This window comes from Rhinichthys klamathensis, unplaced genomic scaffold (genome assembly GCF_029890125.1).
Source record: "Rhinichthys klamathensis goyatoka isolate OS25496 unplaced genomic scaffold, OSU_Roscu_1.1 h1tg000097l_1, whole genome shotgun sequence".
Lineage (NCBI taxonomy): Eukaryota > Metazoa > Chordata > Actinopteri > Cypriniformes > Leuciscidae > Rhinichthys > Rhinichthys klamathensis.
Window position 1 is genome coordinate 688,741 of NW_026606636.1, and position 26,514 is coordinate 715,254.

Below are 26,514 nucleotides of genomic sequence, written 5' to 3' on the forward strand. Positions count from 1 at the left end.
TAAACTAATTATATAAAACTATTGTCAGTGCACTACAAATAAACTGGTTCTATGCCTTTATATAATAAAACTTATTTAAAAAATACAATGCCTTCTGCATTTTTGTTTTGCTTTTCCCTCCATTGTACCGAAATCATACCGAACCGTGATGTCTGAACCGAGGTATGAACCGAACCGTGACTTCTGTGTACCGTTCCACCCCTAGTCAATAGTTGATGCATGATATGATGAGTTCACTGTATCCTGAGCACTGACTGAGCAACCTCTGAGCAATAAAGATTTTTTTCTTGATGTGTTTTTATACATCAGTCGGTTATTTTAAGGGTTTGTTGTGTCTCTCTCTGTGTGTGTGTGTAATTTAGATTCATGACCTCTAGTCTGTTTGTACTTATTTCCCAAAGGCTTCCCCAACAGAACAGTCTCTCTGTCAGTTATGCTGCGATATCTGAGCAGAGATGAAGGTTCGTTCTGATATGAACGTTATGATGTCTGTATTTTTATGACTTCAGATCACTGACATGATCTTTAATTGGAAAAGTGCTGCATATATCAGGAAGCAATTACCACAGAAAGAGAGATACTGATAAAAAAAATTTTGTCATTTGAAAGTCCATTTTTCTCTCATTTCCTCCCGTTTTTATCATCTCACGGCCTCTTCTCTTTCTCTTTATTTGACCTGTTCATCTTGTTTCGTGATTTTATCTCTGACTTTCATCTTGCTCTCTTATGTGTCTCTGTTCTGTATTCAAATGTAGCAATTATTCCACGGCGTCAGGGCTCAGTGTTTGCATTGAGGAAATCTCTTTCTTCTCAGCATCTGTCCATTATCTGTTCTTCTGTTTTCGGCCGTGTGATTCTCGGCGGAGCTACAGTGTAGTGAGTGACAGAGGACAGGATAGGGGCCTATGTAGATACAGAAAATGCTAAATCCAGTTTATAATAAATGTAATTTACTAGGCTATAGCGCAGAATGGTTTAAAAAAAATAATTAATCAAAAGTAGGACGGTACATTTAATCATATTGTGATATGGACTAGTGTCTGTGAATATTAAACCATAAAAAGACTGTTATTAAAATAATTAATATAAAGAAATTATGACAACAATATATTAGGCCAGTAGTTCCCAAAGTGCTGGGCTGGGCTGCCGTGACAACGGGCGGGGTGCCGCAGAATCTCAGCTTTTTTACAATTTAAACAGCCTAAAATAACTATCGTACCATGTAATAACTTTTTACAGCATATATTTAAAAAATATATAAAAACACCAACATATGAGCATGTCCAAACGAAAATAAATAAGCGAAAAAACACTGATATTGCATTCATATTTAAAGTTTAAATCCTTTGTACTGGTGCGCGCTCAATTTTATATTTCACGCAGAGATTGACAGGATAGGGCAAAGATGGAGCTAGCGTTCTCATCACTGGCACGTGAAAATCAAAAAATGCAGCGACTGTCAGTGGAGCACGATCTACGAGTTGCGCTATCCTCAATCTACCCCGGCCCGTATCAAGAGGCTGTGCTCGCAAAAGCATGTATCCCATTAAAACGCCCGCGACACAGTTCCATGCACAGATATTTTAGTTACATTTTTTAAGTCATAAGGTCAGGTTTGAACAAAGCAAATGAGAAACTAAAGAAAAAATTGAATTGGAGTTATTATTTAAAGAGTTAAGTATCAATCTTTAAATGTGTTTTGTTCCAATTATTCCCACATAAAGTAATTTTCAAATCACTTACTGAAACAATCGTTGTCATATAATACACTTGTCTGTTAACAATGAGTTCACGTTCTAGTTCACTTTTATTTATTTTGAAGATCTGAGGTGAATTGTTGCTTTCAGTACGGCTATAAAACACACAAAATGATATTCAAATTCACACAGACACTTTTAACATTAAAGTCCCTGTAAAGGCAATTTCAAAAAAAAATTCTAAACACATTATAAATGTTAGAAATGTATTGCTAAAACATATTACAAAGACTGTGAACTGTGAAGTACTGAATTGTGGAGTTAGATCGTTAAACAGTTTTTCACCATTGCTATTTTCCGGATTTTCTGGGCGGGGCTAAAACAGGGCTCGATGACGCACTGGAGCCCCTGAGCTCCTGGACACGCCCCTACTGGATGACGCACTAAAGCCGCTGAGGCTGGCCGCTCCTAACAATATTATAGAGCACATTCACATCAGTTTGCCGCTCAATCGCGAGTTACTGTCAGTACTATTATTAGTAACACAGCCTACAGATTGCTAGCTAGTAGGGGTGTGACGAGACGCTTATCTCACGAGACGAGACTAGACACGAGATTGGGTTCACGAGAACGAGACGAGACGAGATTTTTGCACAATTTTTCAGAAATCCTCAATGACAAAATTCATGGCTGGAAAAATAGTATGCAGGTGCATTTTTCAATGTTTTAACTAATAATCTTCTAATGCATGTCATTTCAGGTCTACTTTATGAGTATGAATTATCAAATGCATTGAAAGAAAACAATATTCAAGCACTGTAAAAGGTTTTTATTGACTGGCTTTTCTCCTGTATAATTTCACATTAGTCTCTTCAGACCTTACTGTACATTTAAGAGCTTTCAGAACTTCTGATTGAGGCTGTGTGTGACCTCCTAACTGAACTCCTTTTAACACACATTTAACAGAGAAATAAAAACCGTATAAATAACAAAAATAAATAACTGTTTTCTCTTAGTCTTATTAAGTGCAAACAATAAGTGCGAGTGCAACCATAATCAAAGTTAGCGCACAGACTCTTTATAATTGTTGTGAAATTGCGGTTTTATTTTGCACCGGCAGTTATAGGGTTAATGCGGTGAGTTCGGAAAAGGCCGAGAGAAACGAGGCTGTTTGTCTCTACAGTTGTTCTTGCGTTCCGATTATAAGTTCAGAAACGGAGCCTCCCTTGTCTGTTGTCCTTTGTACGTTACAGTGCTCTCTCAATATTCGCAGTGCCAACAGAGACCAGAGCCGCAAATAAACAGTCCAGAGATGGGTATTGGGAGACGGATTATTTTATGTATGCAGCCTAATTTGTGCGCAATGCACATCAGGGAGCTTGTGTTTTACTTTCACTTACAAATTCGTGACCGCGCGTATAGGGAGCAGCGGTGCTGAGCGCGCATTCTACAAGATAAGACATTTACCAGACGTTTAGTCTGTTGCGCAACGAATCCTCCGCCATCGTCACGCGATCAGTGAACTGTGATTCGTGCTGCACTGATTGCAACGGCAACTCGTGCTGGATGAGCAGAGCAGACTTTTGCATTAGTTTATAATGGTTTTTATTTTTTTATAAAAACAACAAAACGATAGTTTAGGCGAATGTGAGTGTAGCGGTGGAATATTAATGGGGATATCGCGAGACAGCTTTTTCACTCGACGAGAAATCTCGTCATATTTAGTCTCGCGAGATCTCGTGGCACGAGATCTCGTCACACCCCTACTAGCTAGCTATGCCTTCGTCACGGAAATGCGTACTACCTGGATGCGATCACCGGATCACGTACAAAACAGATCGGTGTCCTTGTTTAAATTTCCGAAAAACGATTACATCAAGAAGAAGTGGATTAATTTTGTGAAGAGCCAACCTTGATGGAGAGCTGAGGATCACCGCCAAAACCCGCCTCTGTAAGTGATCATTTTACACGGAATAGTTTTATAAACTTTCGTCGGAGATAACTGTCTGGGATTCACTGATAATCCGCAGTTACTGGTGAATGGGGCCGAACCGACTCCCGCCTCAGCCTTCATCCTCCCGTCGCGCGGACAACTGGTGCCATTCGGCAGTGCGTGCCCACCGTGCGAGCATCCATTCCGGCTGTAGAGTTGAGTGTGGCGACGGCAGCTTTCCCGCGAGTGGGCGTGGTTTCAGCCCAGCCAGTAGACACGCCCCCAGCGTTTGAGAGCAGAGATTACTGCTCATTTTTTCAAGATTTTGATAGCTTATTTTATGTACTTGCTGGCTTTTTTTATCATTCAAATTTGGCTGGGTGGCTAATAACACATTTTTCTGTGGTGTGACAAACTCAAAACACATACTTAATTTTGACTTTACAGGGACTTTAAATAAAGCACATGTAACAGTGCCTGTGATTATCATACTTTCTGTTGTTGTTCCAGCCGCAACGTCGCAGAAATAGAAACCGTCTCTGAAACAGAATCATCGCGTGTCGCCATCGCGGCCGGTTAGGACAAAATCTCTGATTAACATGGTAAAGATACATTTTATCAAGTGCCGCGGCGTCGCGACGTGTCTGGTTAGGACACGGTGTTAGGCCTATATCTGTTGCGATGCATTCATAAATTCATGCTGCTGTTTATGCTTCATTTGTTGTTTGCTCATCTCGATTTAATTTTATATATGTATGTACACATGTAGTTTAATTGGGTTGGGGTGCCGTGGGAAAAAAAAATACCTCAAAGGGGTGCCATGCTTTCAAAAAGTTTGGGAACCACTGCATTAGGCTATAGAATGTACTATTCAAAGTAATATTAATACAATTAATAAAACGTAATTTTTTATATTTATAGCGCACAAATGCCAAAAAATGCTCTATGTCTTAATATTTTTACGACCATTTTTGATCATATATTTGTATTAAATCATAAATCCAGAAAAAACAACTCAGAATTTGGGAACAAAATGAAACATTTCATAGGGCACTATTATTGTAAATTGTAATAAAGTATTAAATGGTTAACGTTTCATTAATTAAATTGTCACGTTTAGATGAACATGCACGAATCAAAGATAAATAAAGAATCATTTTGGGATTGACAGCGAACCAGAGAAAGTGCTGAGAGCAGCCGAGAGCATCAAAAGGTTGCGCAGTTCTCGACTTTATGCAAATATCAAGCCAAAAACACAGTCGCAGCCAATCGCTGTGAGGTTCAGGTAATGACGTCTGTCTTCAGCGTTGTGCTGGAGTTAATACTGGATTTAGTGTACAAATTTGACGCTTTGCAGTTGTTATATATGTTAAATATTGCAGTTTGGATGGTTTCATTGTGATTATAATGACTGGGTTTACAAAAGTTTATAAAACTGACAGGATATCTTTACTTGGGGCATTTGGAAACAAAGCTTGCCTATTTCCAAATGTAATCGCGTGCATATCTGGGGCCGTATTCACAAAGATTTTTAAGGCTAAAAGTAGCTCCTAAGTAACTGGCGAATTAAGGAGCAACTCCTAAAAATAATGGGCGTGTCACTCCTAACTTTAGGACTCCTCATTTTTTTCACTAAGAGTAATTCACGTAGCATTTTAGCCCTGAAAGTAGCACCTAAGTCTGGGACAGCTTAAAAGAAATCGAGAGGACTCCTAACTCACTAAGACCTATTCACAAAGGATTGTAGCGCATACCACCGCCTCTCGCAGTCGTCCGGGGTCCGCGACACAAGCGGGAATGCTGCATTCTGCAAACAAATCCTCTCCCATTCTCACGCTTAGTTTAGCTTGATATGCCAGTGCCGAATTTCCCTTTTATTATGTTTTTTTTTTTTTTCAGCACTTACTGGGCCAGCAGCAGTAACTGATCCTGCGTTCAGTTGGGCTTTCTTTTCCGTTTTGCCGAGTTCATAATCCACCGTCATTCAACTATTACATTACTTCAATAGGAGCAACATTTCCTTGCTTTAAGTAGTCTATTTAAGCTAATATGATGTCAATTAACCAAGCGTCTTTTTTTCATTATTAGGCAAGTGGCGGTTTTCATTAGGGTATTAGGCTACTGTCATGAACTGCTCGGTGGAAACAGACAGTGGTGATCCAAACGCAGGCTTTAATGAGAGGAAGATCCAGGGACAGGTACAGGGAAACATGCAGGGGTCAAAACCAGGTAAGCAGTCCAGATCAGCAAACATATAATGCAAGGATAAGGCAAACGGGAAGACCAGATACAGGCAGGGAGTCCAGGAACCGTGGAACTAGGAAACACTAAGGAACTAGAAAACACTAAGGAACTAGGAAAACGCTTAGAATGCAGTATGACACTTACAATACTGAGCAATGAACCAAGGGAAAACTCAGCCTTAAGACAGGTGTGCTAAACAAGATAATCAAACACAGGTGCATAAAATCAACCATAATCAGTCCAGGGTAAAACCTAATGGAAACAGTAAACTAGGAAGGAGTGCCCCCCAGCGGCTCAAGCAGGCACTCCAGCCGCAGATCGTCACATAACCCCCCCTCTAAGGAGCGGCTTCCAGACGCTCCTAAGAGCTCCGGAGGGAGGTCGACGGGAGATGGGATGGAGGGCCAGGCCCGTGCAGGGGAACGGGACCAGGACACAGGCAAGGCGGGCCTGGGCCGTGGAGCGTGGGCGACCAGGGCGGAGCAGGGCGTGCTGACGACCAGGGCGGAGCACACTCGGAAGGGAGCCAGGGCGGAGCACACTCGGAAGGGAGCCAGGTCGGAGCACACTCGGAAGGGAGCCAGGGTGGAGCACACTCGGTGGGGAGCCAGGGCGGAGCACACTCGGAGGGGAGCCAGGGCGGAGCACACTCAGAAGGGAGCCAGGGCGGAGCACACTCAGAAGGGAGCCAGGGCGGAGCACACTCGGAAGGGAGCCAGGGCGGAGCACACTCGGAAGGGAGCCAGGGCGGAGCACACTCGGAAGGGAGCCAGGGCGGAGCACACTCGGAAGGGAGCCAGGGCGGAGCACACTCGGAAGGGAGCCAGGGCGGAGCACACTCGGAAGGGAGCCAGGGCGGAGGACACTCGGAAGGGAGCCAGGGCGGAGCACACTCGGAAGGGAGCCAGGGCGGAGCACACTCGGAAGGGAGCCAGGGTGGAGCACACTCGGACGAGGGTGAGGTCCATGTCGACGTCGTCGCCATGACCCTCACAGGGTACCTCCTGCCCTCCCCCCCCCCCCAAAATACTTGGGGAAATCCACGGGAGAAACCTCCAGGTGGTAAACGGGTTCAGGAAAGGCCTCCGGAGCTTGAAGGGCCCAGGCAGGGCGAGGCGCAGAGGCGGGGCCGGCAGGGCGAGGAGTCTGGGAACACCCACCGGAGCCTGACAAGCCAAACGAGTCCTCCTCTTCCTTCTGCGACGGCGCTTCACTGGGCTTGAATCTCTCACTTGGCTAGATTCACTCACTTGGTTAGATTCGGCACTTGACTCACTTGTCTCGGCACTAGACTCACTTGACTCGGCTCTTGACTCACTTGACTTGGCACTTGACTCACTCGATTCACTTGACACGGCACTTGATTCACTTGACTTGGCACTTGACTCACTCGATTCACTTGACACGGCACTTGATTCACTCGATTCACTTGACACGGCACTTGATTCACTTGACTTGGCACTTGACTCATTTGACTTGGCACTTGACTCACTTGACTCGGCACGCGGCTCACTTGACTCGGCACTCGGCTCACTTGACTCGGCACTCGGCTCACTTGACTCGGCACTCGGCTCACTTGACTCGGCACTCGGCTCACTTGACTCGGCACTCGGCTCACTTGACTCGGCACTCGGCTCACTTGACTCGGGACTTGACTCACTTGACTCGTGAACCGCGGGTTCGGCTGGACAGACGTGAATTGCAGGCTTGTGGAGCGCGGTCTCGGCAGGGCTGAAGTGAAGCGCGGGTTCGCCGGGAGACAAATGATGCGTGGATTCAGTGGGTACCTTGTAAAGTGGCGAATCGTCGGGTCCTTTGTGAAGCAAAAGTTTCAAAAAATCCACAGTAAAAACCGAACCGCTCATGGAAAGGGCCAGGTCAATATATTGGGTTAGAGTCCAGCTTGAACACGGAAACGGTATAGCAGAGCCAAGCGGTTCAGTCAGTCCTCCCCGAAAGAACATCATCAAACAGAAATCATTCAATAGGACTGACGAGCGAGCTTTTATAAAATCTGTCACAAAAACCTTGAGAGGACGTTCTCCTTGACGGAGGCTTACGATCTGCGCTGTGGGATCCATATCGAGGTCCGTGTTCCTCTCAGCCGCTGGATCAGTAGTGGCTCAGTATTCTGTCATGAACTGCTCGGTGGAAACAGACAGTGGTGATCCAAACGCAGGCTTTAATGAGAGGAAGATCCAGGGACAGGTACAGGGAAACATGCAGGTGTCAAAACCAGGTAAGCAGTCCAGATCAGCAAACATATAATGCAAGGATAAGGCAAACGGGAAGACCAGATACAGGCAGGGAGTCCAGGAACCGTGAAACTAGGAAACACTAAGGAACTAGGAAAACGCTTAGAATGCAGTATGACACTTACAATACTGAGCAATGAACCAAGGGAAAACTCAGCCTTAAGACAGGTGCGCTAAACAAGATAATCAAACACAGGTGCATAAAATCAACCATAATCAGTCCAGGGTAAAACCTAATGGAAACAGTAAACTAGGAAGGAGTGCCCCCCAGCGGCTCAAGCAGGCACTCCAGCCGCAGATCGTCACAGCTACCTTGATTTAATTTAATTCACGACTTTTCTCTCTCTCTCTCTCTCTGCACAAACATGTCATTATATATGTATTTCGATGACATTACTATTATTATTTTGTGTAGGACACAGACATATTTAGATGTCGTAATTCCATGATTTGTTGCGTCTGTGTTATGTTCCGCATGATGGCCCTGTCATCCAACAACCAATCACCGTGATCATTGCGAGGAAGCTCGTGCATGAGAATTGACGTCATCCATAGCAACGAAGACTCACTCTTAGTTTAGGAGTTGTCATTTTTCCTTACTAAGAGTAGGTCTGAAAGGCGTTGTGAATAACTTTTAAGAGAAAACTCCTAGCTAAAATAATATTTTACTGCGATTTAGGAGTACTCCTAGTGGTAAGATAAAATTATTTGTGAATACGGCCCCTGATGATTATATTGCCTTGTGTTGAAAAAAAACAAACATATATTAAACACACTCGCTACAGACACACCCAAAAGCAGAAGCGTTTTTGTGTCATCAGCGGCACTGAGCGGAGGGAAACGGGAACAGAGCAAACACAATGAAAACTGAACTAAACCAGGACATAACAGAGCATAACCATTACATCAATCGATTAGATATGTTTTTTAAACAGTTACATTTAATCAATTAAAATGGAACCCAGAAAAACGGAAAACACTGAATTTGGGTAAAAAATACAATGGATTTCATAGGACCCTAAACATTTATTGTTAAATTGTATAGGTTTTATGACTGTAATTAACTAGACTTGTTAATGCATAAAATTTAGTTTAACTATTAAAACAGAATCCAGAAAGAAAAAAAACTTAAAATAAAAATAAGAATTGTAATGGAAAAAACAACAGATTTTTGGGGTCCTACAGAAGATTTTACATTTATGAGTTTAGAGAATGTTATCCGAAGCGACTTACAAGAATTTGAATCCATGATCTCGACCGGCTGTACCACAGAAATTCCTGGAGAGACTGGAAAAGAGAGACAAAGAGGTGGAGATGATTACAGATGGAGCCGGAGGGGGTGGAGATGGGCGATGGGTTTGTTAGGATGAAAGGAGTGATGGAGACGGAGAGAGAAACGACCTAGAGAGAAACACGAGAGATTTTTCACTCACAGCAGGAGAGAAAAGTGAAAATAGAGGGATCACCTGAGAGAAAATACTGTAGAGAGATGAGTGTGTGTGTAACAAAACTCGCTCATTATGTTTTGAAGAATCGTTTTTCACGCTTTACTCTGCAATATAATACAACACACACACACACACTCATCTTTCTTCATTGGGCCTTAGAGGAAAAACAGCAATATGAGCCTTTCAGTGGAAAATTACTTCCACTGAAATCTGTGTGTCAGTGATCCTTGTGTTTCTAGGTCATTCTGTTACGCAGAATATCTTCATCTTCCCATCATATGTCTTCATATGTTAGATTAAATAGATGTTAATTACATTTGTTTTTTGCTTTTATCATAAAATTACGATTAACTGAACACATGTCCCAAAGTGAAGCACTTCTGAAATTTATTCAGAAATATTATTAATCTAATTGAAGTTTTTCCAACAAAACGTGTTTTCTTTAGAATATTGTTTTGATTGCTAATTGGTTTTTCATAGTCTTGTTAAATCCCTAACCAAAGCCAGTTAATGACATCATCCTACAGGAAGTGACATATTTTCTGCTGGGAAATCAGCAGCGCAGACTTTAGTTTTCTTACTATTGTTTGAATGATCAAGTCATATTTAATGTAACTGAGCTTATTTCTGAAGGTATTATACAGCACGCATGTGGATGTTTATTCTATATACAGTAGGTAATAGATGTAAACAATGTACATACATTACACTATGTATATTGGATATTATAGGATCTTGGACTTCAAGCCTGATATACAGTACCATTCAGAAGACTGGGGTTAATAAGATGTTTTAATGGTGATATATATATATCTTTTTTTTTTAGTCTTTGATGAATAGAAAGCTCAAATAAACTTCATTTATTTGAAATATAAATATTTGTGACATTCTAAATGTCTTTACTGTCAATTTTGATCAATTTAATCCATCCTTGCTGAACAAAAGTAATAATTTAAAACAAAATATTGTAGTGACCCCAAACTGAGAATGATTTTTTAGTGTTGAGATTCCATTTAGTATCAAATGTATTCATTTGTATTCATTATAGACAATTATTTGTGAACTTAAACTTGAAAATGAATGGCTTCAGGTGCTCATCAAACACACATGTGAACGGCTCTTCACACAGAACATTCAGAAAATCCTCTAATTCCTCCTGAATCTCAGGTGCACCTGTCGAGCATTAATATGATGGTTTAATACATCAGAATAAATGTCACTGGAGTGTTTGACTCTCTCGCACTCGTAAACACTTCATTTTAAAGGTCAGACATATCAATAGTTCTCTCTAGCAGGCTTACGTGATCAAAACATTAGGAGATGATAAATACGTTATTCAGTGCTGTTTGTTGTTTTCATGCATTCGTTTAGTTCTGACAGCTTGTGTGCTTCTAATGTTTGTCAGGTTTTTTTTGCAGCAAATCAGTTGTAATTTAGGCCATTTTCCATCCTCTATCTGACTCATGCTACTGTACCTTTAAGACTTCTTTGTTGCGAAATGAGCAACGGTATTAATGAGCTCATTATTGTGATGCCATCGTGATATGAAGGGTAACTTTTCTTAAAACGGTGTTTAAAATAATAAAGAAAAGTGTTCCAAGGTACCTGAGAGAGTATTGTGTACTTGTGAGCGATGTGCATAATCATTCTACAAGAAGGAGAAGCACTGATATATGTCCTTGTGGATTTAAGAGTTTAATGGGCAAGAATTATTTTTTTATATACTAGTTCTATAGCCTGGAATATTTTACCTTGTTGTATAAAGCAGATAAAAGTTAAAAGTGTTTTTAGAAAGGAAGTTAAAGAATGGCTTTTTTATTATTTCTTTAAAGATGATGTAGTGTGAGATGCTGAACTTTACGGTGATTTCTCTTCATAAATGATATGTTCTTCCATTTTGGAAACAAGGACCACAATGGAAATAAGCCTTTGGCTTTAATATCTTCGAACATTTTTTAAATGTTGTATGAACTATCATTATACAATTGTTTATATCTTGTCTAATAAGCAATCAATCAAATATCTGATTTCAGTTGTTCACAATAAGATCTCATTTGTTAACATTAGTTAATGCATTAGCAAAAAAATGATCTAACTTAGTCATTTAGTTTCAATATATGTTCGAGGACTGAGTGTCTCTGCATACTACAGCAACATAATATTTTAGAATAACCCCTTTAAGAGTAAATTATGTTGCATTTCAGTGGATTTCCTCATTATTCTGTGTTCTAGCAAAAATAAAAAGATTTTGAACACCAAATGTTAGGTGTTTTGATCATACTATATTTATGCCATTACATGTTTACAGGTTCTGAATAAAATGTGTGTTGTTTGCCTGTGAGCATCTCACCACTATGATACTAGTGGTTGCCAGGGTGTTTCTATGTGGTTGCTAAGGTGTTAGGAGTGTTTTTAACACATTAAGGCCCCTATTTACTTCAAGCTAAATTGAAATAACAAACTGGTGTGATGTCATTTTAAACAAAATCAGGCCAAAACAAAGTTCATCTGGAGTCGGTTTTGGGACTTTAAAACAGCTTGCCAAAGTAACCATAATTCAAAGCATGGCGATGAATGATGAAAACATACACACTCTGGAGAGCTGCTTTAGAGTAGAAACTGAAGTTGTAATTCTAATTGAAAGCGACTCTGACTCTGTTTTCATGTTTAATACTGTAAAGCTGCTATTGTATAAAGTGCTATAAATAAACGTGACATGACTTGACTGAATAACTGATTTCACCCTTCGGCTGGAGTTTGATTGACAGGCGATCTGACCAATCATAACACCGAAACAAACCAGACAGGAGAGTTAGTAGATTAACGTTGCTGGACTTGAACTTGAAAAATTGTGTATACAAGTGTATTCCTGTCTTTCCGGGGTTGAAACAACATTCCTTCCTATGGTTTGATTTGTAAGTAGCAAGACGTGATTAATGTCTTCCTACACAACCCACAAAACAGTAATTATTATCTTTGGGTAAAAATACTGTATGCACATCACTATGATCAGATGCTTTCTTAACTGCGGTTTTCTTACTGTTGTCATTTTTGTTGTGTTTATTTTTTTATTGAGAGGAAAGCGTGGAGCACATATTTACATATTTATCTAAACGCCGCCCTCAGCAGTGTAGACGGCGCCTGGATGTTCACTAACAGTGTATTGTGGCAAAGGTATTTCAAACTTCTTTTTACTCCTGGGCGAAGAGAGAAAAAAGTTATTCTCCAAAAGTATTTTGGGGCTTTTTTGTTTGGGTCCTGGATCCAGAAGGTGAAAATGGTCTGTTAAAGTAACGGCACAATGATCTCCTCCTCAACAGGAGTAATTTAAGTCTGGAGCATAAATGCAAAGTTTAATACTAGTACTAATACAAGATGCTGTGAAATCGGTGCACGCTTGTTTCACAGACCTCAGTAGTTTACTTTTAGTGGAGCAGACCACCTGAGATCCTTCACTTTTGCATTGATAGTTTGCATTAATGTATGTGTGTGTGTGTTGAAGGTGACTCTTCAGTGCCTAACAGAAGTGTTGTGCCTTCGGACGTCCTACTTTATACTCTGATTACCCATAATTCAATGGGACCAACACACACACACATATACACAGCTTGCACAATTCCTTGTGGGCGTGTGTGTGTGTGTGTGTGTGTGTGTGTGTGTGTGTGTGTGTGTGTGTGTGTGTAAAAACCTGAATGTACATTGTTGCCAGACTTTATGAATCATCAGAAAAGCCACGGTGCTCTTCTGTTCTTCGTGAAATCTCACACACGTTGTTAGCGGGCGGCCCTGAGGAATACTGTGTACTTTGATTAAAAGAAGTAAAAGAGACTGAGAAACTAAATAGGGACAAAAGAAAAGCACAGCTAATTAATTAATGATCTTCGTTATCAGCGTTTCCCTCTGTTAGTCCAGCTCGTAGCGATAGAGGAAGGACGATAAGTTAAGTAAGAGCTGTTTTATTCACTCACACTCTCTCTCTTTTTCTGTCTTTGACTGCAAACCAATTCATAATCAGTCTTTCTTAGATTAAACTCTTTCCACGATGCACATTGCTTAAAGGCAGCTTTACAGAAAATCATGATGTTAAAGTTTAAGTTCGCAGATTTTCAACCCGCTCTGTATGGTTATAATGTCAGTAGTATATGTGAATGAATGAGGTTTACTCTTTCTCTGTGTTACCTGGGTCAGAAATTCATAAAATGTTTAAACACAAATAAACACAAAGGTTTTTCAGATTGTCCATCGTTGAGTTCTCTCCATATTTACAATTCTTTGCAGCCTTTACTCGCTATCTACATACATAGCTGCCAACTCTCACGCATTGGCCGTGAGACACCCGCATTTGATTGGTTTCACACGCTCACACGCCACACTCCCGATTTCTCACGCTGAAGTGTCAACCCGGGCGGTCAAATGCCTGGAAGGTGAGTTTATCTATATATCTACCTGTTGAGCCACTCGTGATCGACTAGTTATACCGCAAATTCGTTAAAAATCTCCCGTTATCTAGAGCGAGCGTGCATGCGAGACAGAGATTGTGCTCCAAACCGCGTAGAGCGAGCGAGAGACCTTGCGCGAGCGAGACCGCCCCCCCCCCCCCCCCCGTCAACAAATCTCACTCGTCTCTACCACACCCCCCCCCCCCCCCCCCCGTCAACAAATCTCACGCCGAGCAAAACTCAAAAGTTGGCAGGTATGTACATATAAACATATATGCCTAGTATATATAAACAATCAAGCAGTTGAGATTTGCTATTTAATATGCAACACCCAATGTGAGTATTCAGTATGTATACTATGCAGATAAAGTTGGACATGTGTATATCCAACTTTATAAAAAGCTGGGCGATAATATAGTTACACTTTGCAATGAAATAGAAAATCAGGCAGTGAAGATTGGTTATATAGTATGTATTGCTTTACATGAGGGTACTGTATGTATGTGGAAAAAGTTAGATGTAATATATCCAACTTTATATAAAAGTCTGGTGACAATAAAGTTAAAATTGTGATGATAGAAACAAACACGCAGCTGAGATTAGCTATATAGTACTATACATTGCTTTATGTGAGTATACTGTGGTATACAGATAATGTGGGGTGTACTATATATCCAATTTGTAATATATCACTGGGCAGTAATATAGTGTGTGTGTGTGTGTGTGTGTGTGTGTGTGTGCGTGCGTGCGTGCGTGTGTGTGTGTGTGTGTCTGTGCTGCGTTATTTTTATTCTATTCAGATCATCAGCCCCTAGAATTCAAACGCACTGAAGACACTTTCAAAATTAATAAATTCTAGCCACTTCCTTCATATTTCCAATTGGGAATTGAATAAATCATGAGTTGTTCTTCTACATATCTTGATGTCAATCGTTCAGCTGATGAAATATTAAGAATATGTCTTTCTAAAGAGTTTGCACTTGTGTGTGTTTGGGTTTGTTTGGTAGTTAAGCTATACAGGAACAAGAAATAATTATCTTCCAAACATCATAATATTATATTAATTGCACATAAGAAATTGAAATATAAGCTTATAGGAAGGAAAGCTTGGTAATGAATGCATCTGGGGCTTTTGGGAGACTGCATGGATTTCTTAGGCTCGTGAAAATCGATTCGTTTTCTGAAGTGCAGAAATCACATTCTGAGTTTAAAGACGTTTTAGCTCAGGAATAGTTTAAGTTTAAAAGAGTTTGAGTTTGTTGGATGTTTGTAGTCATGTGTTGGTGCTTGTTTGCGGTTGAGCTTCTCTGTTTGATCCACTTGTCTTTTCCAACATGCTGATCTGTGTTCCATCGTGAAACACCCATAATCCTTCACTCTGGCAGGAGATGAATCACTGAAGATCTCAGTTTTTCTCGAGTTCATCGCTCTCTGAACCATTCCTGTTCCTCCACTGGCCACCCACCAGCTGCGAGCAGCACGAGCACACAGTCCTCTGCACGTTCACACACTCCTCCTGCTCCTGTTTCAGAGTCTGGATGAGTTCCTGAGCCTCAAGACAGAGAAAGAGAAAGAGCTTTTTTGAATCATTGTCAACACCCACTCAACATATGCTTCTACCCAGGATGCACACGCACATACTCGCGCTCTTGATTTGCATTTACAGAAACTGCTCGGTTAAAGAGATTAATTCTTCTAACCAGATTCCCAGTTTCATTTTAATTAAGCAGAGCTCCAGGCACAGAAACGCAAACATGACAGAATGACGGACCTCCATCAGGAATTAAATCTCTGCAGCGGTATGTCAAAGCCCCTCCGATAAGAGCAAATTAACTCTGCCATCTGTCTGGAGGAGAACCTTGCACAAAGTTTGGGGAACTGAAGACCGTATCTACTGGAGGACTTTCAAAATGTAGTATGAATCTCAGTATAGTAATTCATATTAAAGTAATGTTATCTGATTACCAGAATACACACAAGAGAAAAGTGAAGATGTCTGCAAAACAGTGTCACCAGTAAAACAATACTGTTGTAACTCAGAGAAAATAATCCAAGTTTCCATGCAGTAAAAATTATTATTTTTTGAATATTTTACATTATATACCATAAAAAATATAGTCAGTTTTTTCAAGTTTAAAAATTAAATAAAAAAGAAATGTATACTTTATTCAGCAAGCATGCATTAAAGGTGCAGTGTGTGATTTTTAGCGGCATCTAGTGGTGAGGTTGCGAATTGCAACCAACAAAAGTTACGGTGGCCGACAGGAAAAGATGTCGTCGTCTGAGACAGCAGAGAGTACCAGTTAAGCAATGAGGATTCTTTACAAAGATAAATTATGTTTACTTTATTATTCAGTAAAACAATATGTTATTGTGAATATGATTGTTACTTGTTCATCATTGTGTCCGTGTTTTATTCCCTGACTTTAGCTATAGCTTCTTTACATGAAGAACAACATAGTGACGAAACGCGCTCTGTAGTAGTTTGTCCGTTTAGGGCCACCGTAGAAACATGTCAGCGCAAAATGGCTATTTCAATGTAAGGGGACCCTCGGTGTAAGATAGAAATGGCTCATTCTAAGGTAATAAAAACATAAGGATTCATTATGTCAGGTCTTTATACACCACTGAAAACATAGTTATGTATATTATATTCCATTTCTGTCTACAGGTCATCCTAAATATTACACAATGCACCTTTAAATTGATCAAAAGTGACAGTAAAGAGATTTATAATATAACCAAATATTTCTATTTCAAATAAATGCTGTACTTTTGAACTTTCTATTTATAAAAGAATCCTGAAAAAAGTAGATTACAGTTTCCACAAAAATATGAAGCAGCACATCTGTTTTCAACATTGAACATAATCAGAAATGTTTCTTGAACAGCAAATCAGCATATTAGTATGATTTCTGAAAATTCAGCTTTACATCACAGGAATAAGATTACAATAAAACATTTATTTTACATTGCATTTCACAATATTACTATATTACTGTATTTTTTATCAAATGAATGCAGCCTTGGTGAGCATAAGAGACTTCTTTCAAAACATAAAACAAATCTTATGGACCCCAAACTTTTTATTTATTTACTTACTTATTTATTTATTCTGATTGTGTAATGATGTTTCAAGTATTCACGCCTGATCAGACATTTGAAACTATACATGTATAATGTAAAGTGTAAGAGAGTGGGCCAAACAGTGTTTAGAAATCAAATTTAGCCTCCTTTGACTAATTTAACAGTTTAAAAAAAAAATTTTTATTTTAGTTCATGTAGTATTTTGCCTCTGGAAGTGAGTGAGAAAGAGAGACTTTGACTGTAATTACATAGGATATCCGAATCTTGGGTGAAACTACTGAGAACTGAGGGCATTCTCTCCGAGGCATTTAACATCCTTCTGCATTCCACACCTTTTCCATTAGGAGACTATATTTGCACCCTTTATTTGATTTTCCAGTGCCTTTTTTAACATCACTTAATATTACCCTTTTGTTTGTTGATGCTACATCCACCAGCTGGACTGCCCTTGATTTCCACTAGAGGGCACTCCTCCCATCTCCTTTCCCATCATAAACTACACTACCCATAACCCATTGCCTGGACTCATTATTGTTCGATTATTTCCACCTGTGTGTCATTACCCTTGTTAACTCGGTCTATTTATTAAGCCCTGTTTAATAAGTCGTTCTCTGCGAAGTCTTGTATGTGTCACACTGCATTTCTTAGCACTCTCTTTTGTTGTCCTTGTCCTTGTCCTTGTCCTCCTGGATTCCCCTGTTTCCCCGTATTTTTGGATTGCCTTCCCTGTGGTTTTGACCCTTCCCTGTCATATAGATTATGATTGTGGATTACCCCTAATAAAATCTGTGTTTGGATCCTCAACCTTTGTGTCTCAGAGCGGTACGTGACAGTTGACCTGTTGTATAAAATCAATATCACATATACAATTATGTGGACATTTGGGAAAAATTGCATTCTTGCTCATATTATCAACATTAAAAACAAGATCTCAAACAGGGTATATTTTAGTATCGAAGAGAGTTTGAGTCTCAAATCGATCTCTATGCACAGTCTGTGTGCTAAATCCCCACTTTTACAAAGGTGCATTGTTGAGAACGGCAGTAATGTAGCACGATTTGCTAATACTAATAATAATTTATTACATTTATATAGCGCTTTTCTCTGCACTCAAAGTGCTTTACATAAAAGGGGAATCTCCTCAACCACCACCAATGTGCAGCACCACCTGGATGATGATGATGCGACGGCAGCCATATTGCACCAGAACGTCCAACACACACCAGCTTATTGGCGGAGAGGAGACAGAGTGATGAAGCCAATTAGTATGTGTATATATATATATGGGGATGATTAGGAGGCTATGATGGACAAGCCAATGGGCAAATTTGGCCAGGATGCCGGGGTTAAACCCCTACTCCTGGGATTTTTAATGACCACAGAGAGTCAAGACCTCGGTTTAACATCTCATCCGAAGGACAGTGCTTATTAAAGTATAGTGTCCCCATCACTATACTGGGGCGTTAGGACCCACACAGACCACAGGGTGAGCGCCCCCTACTGGCCTCACGAACACCTCTTCCAGCAGAAACTGGGTTTTCCCAGGAGGTCTCCCATCCAGGTACTGACCAGGCTCAACCCTGCTTAGCTTCAGTGGGCAACCAGTTTTGGGCTACAGGGTGATACGGCTGCTGGCTAAGGCAGCAGACTCTGTACACGACCTATCATATGCACGCTGCTTGTGTGGATACAGTCAGTTTTGACCTTAAAAGATGATGTAGTTTCATTAGATGTCATGTACTGTATTTGACCTTTTACGGCATTTTGCCTGTTAGAAATACATGCTCTGTTTTAGTGTCATTTTAAGGTAGGGTAGAATTAAATAAATGTATGGGAAAACTCAGCATTTTGTTTGCACACCCACTTCTGTCACCTCACGTACTCCTAGGGGGACGCGTACCCCAGTTTGGGAACCACTGACCTAGTTGATTGTTATCAGGCCAATTATCAAATGTCATTGTAGGGATGACACATTTTACTCGCTATTACAGGCTCTTTCTCACTGTGTGTGTGCTTATAACGCCATTTAGGGACATGATTGAATTCAGATGAGTAGAAGCAGGAATTTAACCCTGGATGCCCTTTGACCTTTAAGATCATCTACCTGTGTTGTCACACCTGTGTTTTGCACCTGTTACCTTAACAACAGTACAGTGACAAAAGATGCAGCCATGGAAACCGTAGGCTCTGCCATCTGTCAAATTCTTTTCAGCAGTACAAGCTTTTGTTCGAGTGCAGTAATTTGGGAACGTTTTGTTGGAAAATAAGTCGCACCACAACCATTATTTGCACTCACACAAATGCTCCCAAATATGTTTTTAGGTCGCACAGATTCAATTTCAGGAGCATATGCGACCAAAATGGTCGCAATTTCGAGCCTTGTTACCCGCTCCCTCACAGCATCATCAAGCTACACCTTTCTTATTGTTTTGAATATGTGACCTCTTGCGGTGGAAATTTCAATTGTTTACTTTAACATCTCCACATTTACTCATCTGAAAGCTTTTATTAAACATGATTCACTGCTGACACTGAAAGCACGTTGATCTAATTTAACCACATAGTGATTATTAAATGATAACATTACATTACAGTGTGTGTGTGTGGATTAAAAATAAAAATGTTTTAAAAGCACTTAAATGCAAGATCAGTTCAGAGACAGACTAGCATCTCGTTCCAAACCTGCTATGACTCATTTCTTCCTTAAAAAAACAAATGGAGATGTGCTGTTGAGCTCTAAAACAACAAAAAGCTCCATAAAAGTATCATAAAAGCGTGTGTTATACTCCAAGAGACTATTGTGGGAGGAACTAATACATATTTAAGTAGCCTAATTAAAAGTGAAAATCACATAAGCAAACTTACATTTCCAGCAAATACACTGCACAAATGATTTTTCGATTTTGCAAATAAATCAAAGATTTTTGTAGTGCATTTTACAAGAACATAATATTTAAGTCTTTTTTTTTTTTTTTTTATCATGATGAAATGACGTTTCTTTGTAAATATTTGTGAAATTATGAGTGAAAATTGTTTCTTTAGTTTTTTTAAGTAAATCCTTCTCCAGTATTTTTCAGTTTAGTCAGTTTAATTTGGGTCTGTTCCTCACAAAGTTATAACTACTGTTGTGACACTTTTATGATTATTTTTTTATGTTTCTTGGCTTAACAGCTTTGGTCACCTTGCACTTTCATTGTTTGGAAACATGTGGGTGTGTGAACAGTGACATTTTTTCATTAACGTGTGATCTATTCCTTTGATTAAATGTGATAATCTATCTGGCGCGCTCTATATATGTGGCATCAGTAGATCTGATGTCATTACTGCTGAGACAGCGGCAGAAGCGTTTCTGTGTGTAATCTTGTCCCCCTGCTGTTAATCATTCTGAGAGACGATTTTCTGTAGGGAATTACTAATATCTACGTCTGTCTGAATTAAATGCGTCCATCATCTCGTCCGGAGCAGAGTGTGTGTGAAAGGCGACTGCTGCTGTTCGCGTTTATCTTTAAAGGCGAGCGCTGGAGACGGAGGAACGACTGTCCCGCATGAGAGTCAGCAGTTATCGTTCACACCGTACGTACAGATGTCTGCGGGAACAATCGGAGCCTGACGACAGCGTCCTTTAATTACTGAGACAGCAACGAAAACCCACCTGTCAATCAAACAGAGGACTAAAACATCTCCAGGTTTCTCTTTAACACCCTGGAAAGACTGACATATTAAATAATAATCGGAAAAATCAATTTTTTTTTAAAAATGGAACAGTTATTAAACCTTTAGACACGTTTTTTTTTTTTAAGTCAGAAAAAAAAGTTTGCATTTGTCTTTGTTGAGTATCGTATTTGAAACCTCATATAGTCTGATAAAGTGAGAATGTGGTGGGGTTTTGTTTCTTCAGAGGCCAAAACAGCAAAAATATGCAATTTGTTGCAGCTGTTGATATTTAAACGAGCAAAATAAGATGAAATTCTGATTGCTTGTAATGTAAATCAATGAGATCTTTATCACAGTACAACTTGCATTAATACGCTATAACACTTTATATCTGCCAATATCTTATGCTTATTTTATGATTAAAGCTCTGCAGGTTTAAAACGTATAATGCAATACAATACAATGATGCTTGAGTGATGAACAAATAAACCTTCCTTAAAAAAAAACCTGATGATCATATTTAATACTCACATTTTAACATGATTTTTTTCAGCAAATACACTGAATAAAAGTTACACCATACATAAAATTGATGTATGGATAATCAAGTTAAACCGAAGTTGCTTCAGTCCAGTAAGTGTTCATCTTGAAATATTATACAATATAAGTTATTTTTATTAACTTTATAAAAATCAGTAAAGATTTCACAGCAAAAAGACCACGAGCTGAAGCGGGACATTTTTACAATTATACTAAAAGGCTTTTTACTTCCTAAAGGTATAAACTATCAATCAGACGACATGTAGTAGATTGTGTACAACAGGATTTTCAGCAAAGTTTTGATCATGTTGATCATTTAGACACCTTAGAAATGTAGGCTTCATTGTTAAGCTGCTTGATTAACTGAGTTTTTACATTGTGCTATAGATATGGAAATCAGTGTAAATTTAAATGTCAAACATGGTCTGATTTCTCCCTCATTAGTCTCTAGTAAATGTTCTTCGGTGACATGTCATGAACTGAACTGAACAACTAGTTAATGCAGTGCTTTAGAGTCTCCACTGTAGTTTCTCGCACCCGTCCAGTGATCTCGAGCGGTTACCCGACATTACAGTCGAGAGAACATGTTGTTTAAACGCAGCGGATCACGAGCTAAGCCTTGACTATTTAACATAACCTCAACCAGTACATGTGTGAATCAAAGAGATGCTCCTGGTTAAATGGCTGACACACGTTTCTTGTCTTATTTAGACTCTAGTATATAGACTCTCTCTATATATATACCCTATGGCCGCCACAAACAAACATGTTAAACATGCATTTAGTTGTATTGAGTTACTGTGGTAACAAACCTCAGAAAGGTGCTGATAGAATCAAATATTTAACATTTAAATAGATGTTATTCTGTTTAGATTTAGTTTGTTATCATTAAACTGTTGCTCTAGTATGACAATAGTTGATCTGAAAGACAATCTGACCATATTAGAAGATGAATTGCGTTTTTGCTTGCTCACACACACACACACACAAACATTTCAATTTCTAGATTTGTCTTTCTTCTTCTCTGCTCTCAGATCTGGGTATTTATCTGAGGAACAAGGACACCCAGTGTGTGTGTGTGTGTGTTATCAGTTTCTATCAGCCAGGTGGCTTATTCTGAAAAGCCATTTCCCTCCTGACACTCGCCAATTTTGAGTTTGCAGGTTTGCGCTGATGTTAGTGGAAATAGAAGTGACATGTTTCTGTCACAAAACTATAACAATACAATTCAGCTGTAATATTGCACTTTAACCAACACACACACTTCAGTTTGACTCCTGCAGACTTCCACTTTTATTCTGAAGTTGAACATGCACTTGTTCTGTGTAAGTAGCCGATATGGTAATATTTCAAGATGATTTCACTGAGGTCCTTTTCATAACTGCAGCAATGCGTTTGCATATTTATATCGTGTGTGTGTGTGTGTTTATGATGCTTTACTCCACTTAATTTCTAAACTACTTGTTCTACATAGGGTCATGGGAATTTTATTTTATTTATTTTATTTTAAGCCACTTGTAGGGTCGTGGTGATTTTATTATTATTTATTTTATTTTACAAACTGCTTGTTCTATGTGGGGTCATGAGAATGCTGGTGTATTATATTATATTATTTTATATTATTCATTCATTACATATGTTTTCCAAATGACTTGTCTCATGTAGGGTCGTGGAGATGCTGGAGCCTTTATTTTTATTTAATTTTATTTTATTCACTTTATATTTAGACTTTTATATGTTAAACATATAAAACTTAGCAAGCACATGATATACTTCAGTTTGCACATTGTTTGAAGATCTTTGGAAAAGTGGTGAAATATAAAAAAAAATCTACATATTTAATGATTATCGAAATAGCTGTTAGTTGCGGCCTACATTTATGCCACACTTTTTGATTTTCTTCTCAGAGGTTTCTTAGATTTACTGCAGTGGCTGTTTCACCAGTTTCAAAGAGTCTGTCAACTGGCTAATCTTCAGACATTTCTTATTAAAAATACACTTTGTTAATGTTTTTCCCAGTCCACCGTATTTACTGGACACATACAGAGAGACACATGCTGAAGGTAATCTCTATAATCCTCCCTACTGGCACTGTGTGTTTCTGCTGCTTTATGAATAGTGTAAACCAGAGTTATGATTGCAATACAGAATACACACACACACACAAACAAACACGGATGTGATGTATCATAGCACAGATATATCTGCCTTCCTCCAGTAGAATAGAGGAATTACACTGCTGTGTTATCTCCGTCCTGCTAGAGAAGTGTGATTCACACAACTACCAAAATAATCCAACACTTTCAGATAGAGACACATACAGGATTATATAGGGAACAGTGTGTGTGTGTGTGTGTGAGAGAGAGAGAGAGAGAGTATAGTGCTGTAAGATTGCATATAGACCAAAAACAAGACTTTGCAACAAAAACTAAATCGCTTGCATTGCTGTCAATAGAGCTGTCGCTTCAGCTTAAGATGAAAGATGCCCTGTTAAATAAACTGGCATTTACATGGATTTATTTTTGTGCATTTTTATATATTTAAAAAGAAAACCTCCTTGCATCTTGTGATGTTTCTGGCTCACTAACCATCTTTTATTTCTAACCATATGTGTGTGTGTGTGTGTGTATATATATATATACATATATACAGTTAAAAGGGGTTTGCGGTTCTGAAATATCTCACACAAAGTCATATTTTGTACCAATGCAGTTGAAAATAAAAGTGAGAAGTCTACAATAAACAATAAACAAAGTACAATACAAATAAACATTCTTAAATAAAATACATTTACTTGAGAGGCAAAATAACTTAAGATATTAGGTCTTGTTTACTGAAAAAAACTGACCCCACTGCTATTTTTTTCTTGTCTTAAGCATACACTTAAAACAATTTTGGTATATTTTCAGAAAGCAAGACTTAATATCTTAAGTCATTTTGCTTCTCAAGTAAATGTCTCTTGATTTAAGAATGTTTTGATATTTTTAATGGAAAACAAGGCTAAACAAGAAATACAGTTTAGTTCTACCATGATAAACCATTTAAATGGCAATTATTTCACAGGCGTACGAGGGAGTCACATGACTATGTTACAGTGTGGCAAATAATATTGAGGAAGCGACATCATTTTATTCATGTCGTTCATTTAGAGCGGTTCTCTGAAACAAGCCTCCATTATGTCAAAAACTCACATTCTCATCACGATAAAAGTGTAAAATTACAGCCCTACGGCAATGTTCAATTCCTCCTTGTAAATTCAGAAATGTCGATTCAGATGAGAATTAATTTAACATGCAACCCCGATGTTTGTCAAAATCACTAGATTGTTCAGCCTGGAAGTTTCTCCTGCAGTCTTTGGAGAAAATCATTGACATTTCTGTTTCAGACGGCAATAAAATCACATTCTAGCGGATGTAATTGCTGAAATTACCTTAAACCCTCACACAAATAACAACTACCATTTGAATAAAGCTCTTGATTTTATTCTGGCGAGGTTTCCCTTCTGTTTTAATCACACATACACTTCTTTAAAAAGAACAATCATAAATGAGATCTCTTTCATATCTCAACTACTTCTCCTAGATAGTGATGAGATTTCAATATGAGCTCAAACATTTCTCATCGACAGATCTGAGCTGTTCCATTTGATGTATGTCACAACTAGCGAGTCTATCATTTTAGGAGAAACATCTTTACGCTCAAATGAAACAGACCAGTGAACTCCATTAAGTCTCCTGAGTCATAAAAGAGAAGCATCTGAGCAATAAAAAAAGTTTAGTCACTCTGTACCGGGACTATAAATGTTTCTTTGTACATACGTTTATAAATAAAGCGAAAGGAAATGAATATTGTTTAAAGAGCTGAATGTAATCAGCGTTCCTCAGTTCAGTGTCAGACAGATATATATATATCATCAGAACACAGACGTGCTCATATAAACCGTGTGCTTGTGTGTTTGTTTAGGCTGCAGTGATGCTGATTTGAGAAGTTTAGCATCCAGACTCAAAGACTGGTTCGGGGTTTTGCACACGGACGCCAACAGAGACCTGAAGACCACCACGAGCGACACTGCACAAGGACGTAAGTGAGCCTCTGTGTGTTTGAATATGGTAAAACATTTATTCAATTGAAGCTCAGAGTCACAACTAGAGCTTTAACTGATTATTTGCATGTTTATGTACCCGATATCTGATATGCAGAAGTTATTGCGATAGTTATTGTTTTACTTCTGTTTTGAGAGTGCAGAAAAAAGAAAGTGTCTTTTTTAAATGAAAGCTTCGATCAGGTAAGTAAACAGGTAACAAATAAAGCACGGGAAAATAATTCTAACAAATAAAATAAAATAAAACATTCTACACTGCCTGAATAATAAAAAAAGCATTGCTACTTTAGTGTATCTTAGTACTCTTTCATCTTTGGATTTTTTAACAACAGCAGCGACACTCATATTAAAGGTAGACTTCACCTCTGGAAAGATGAATGTGTATTTAAAATGGGTCATTTATGTAGAAGAAATGTGAAATTATTTTTGAATTTGGAGCTTTCTAGACTGAGAAAAGCCAGAAACGTCTCAGGTTACTACTGTAACCATAGTTCCCTGAGAAAGGGAACGAGACGATGCGTCATCGACGCTTTGGGAACGCCCCCAGCGTGAATGCGTCTGAGCATCAATGTCAACTAGTCCAATGGAAAGAATGAGCGTCACGGGCGGGTGACGTCATGACCAGGAAGGCATAAGAGCACATCCGGTGAAACGCGGCATTAGCTTCAAAAAGTCGAAGCAAGCCGATCACAGGGATGCAGGAAGTATGGCAGGGTGACGCATCGTCTCGTTCCCTTTCTCAGGGAACTATGGTTACAGTAGTAACCTGAGACGTTCCCTTTCGAGGGAACTCGCGATGCGTCATCGACGCTTTGGGAACGAGAATACCCAAAACGCCAGAATTCCAAGTACCTGAGTGTCAGTCTGTTGGAACTAAGCACTAAGCACCTGAGAACCTGGGGCAGCATCCAGGTCCAAACTGTAAAACCTGACGAATGTGAGCGGTGAGGACCAGCCTGCCACATCACAAACGTCTTGGAGAGAAACCCCAAATAACAAGGCTTTAGAGGCCGCCATACCCCTCGTAGAGTGAGCTCTGACCACCAAGGGACACGGATGGTCAGAGTACTCGTATGCAAGTGAAATAGCCTCGACTATCCACTTACTAACCGTCT

The 26,514-nt window shown here is 39.3% G+C and overlaps 1 protein-coding gene across 1 annotated transcript in view; it reads left to right on the forward strand.

Moving 5' to 3' along the window:
- spock1 (SPARC (osteonectin), cwcv and kazal like domains proteoglycan 1) overlaps positions 1 to 26,514 on the forward strand; it is a 212,839-nt gene that overhangs the window by 176,494 nt on the left and 9,831 nt on the right. Inside the window, exon 7 of the mRNA XM_056252612.1 lies at positions 25,261 to 25,377. Within this exon, the coding sequence (XP_056108587.1) occupies positions 25,261 to 25,377 (117 nt within the window). The remainder of the gene's footprint in view (positions 1 to 25,260; positions 25,378 to 26,514) is intronic.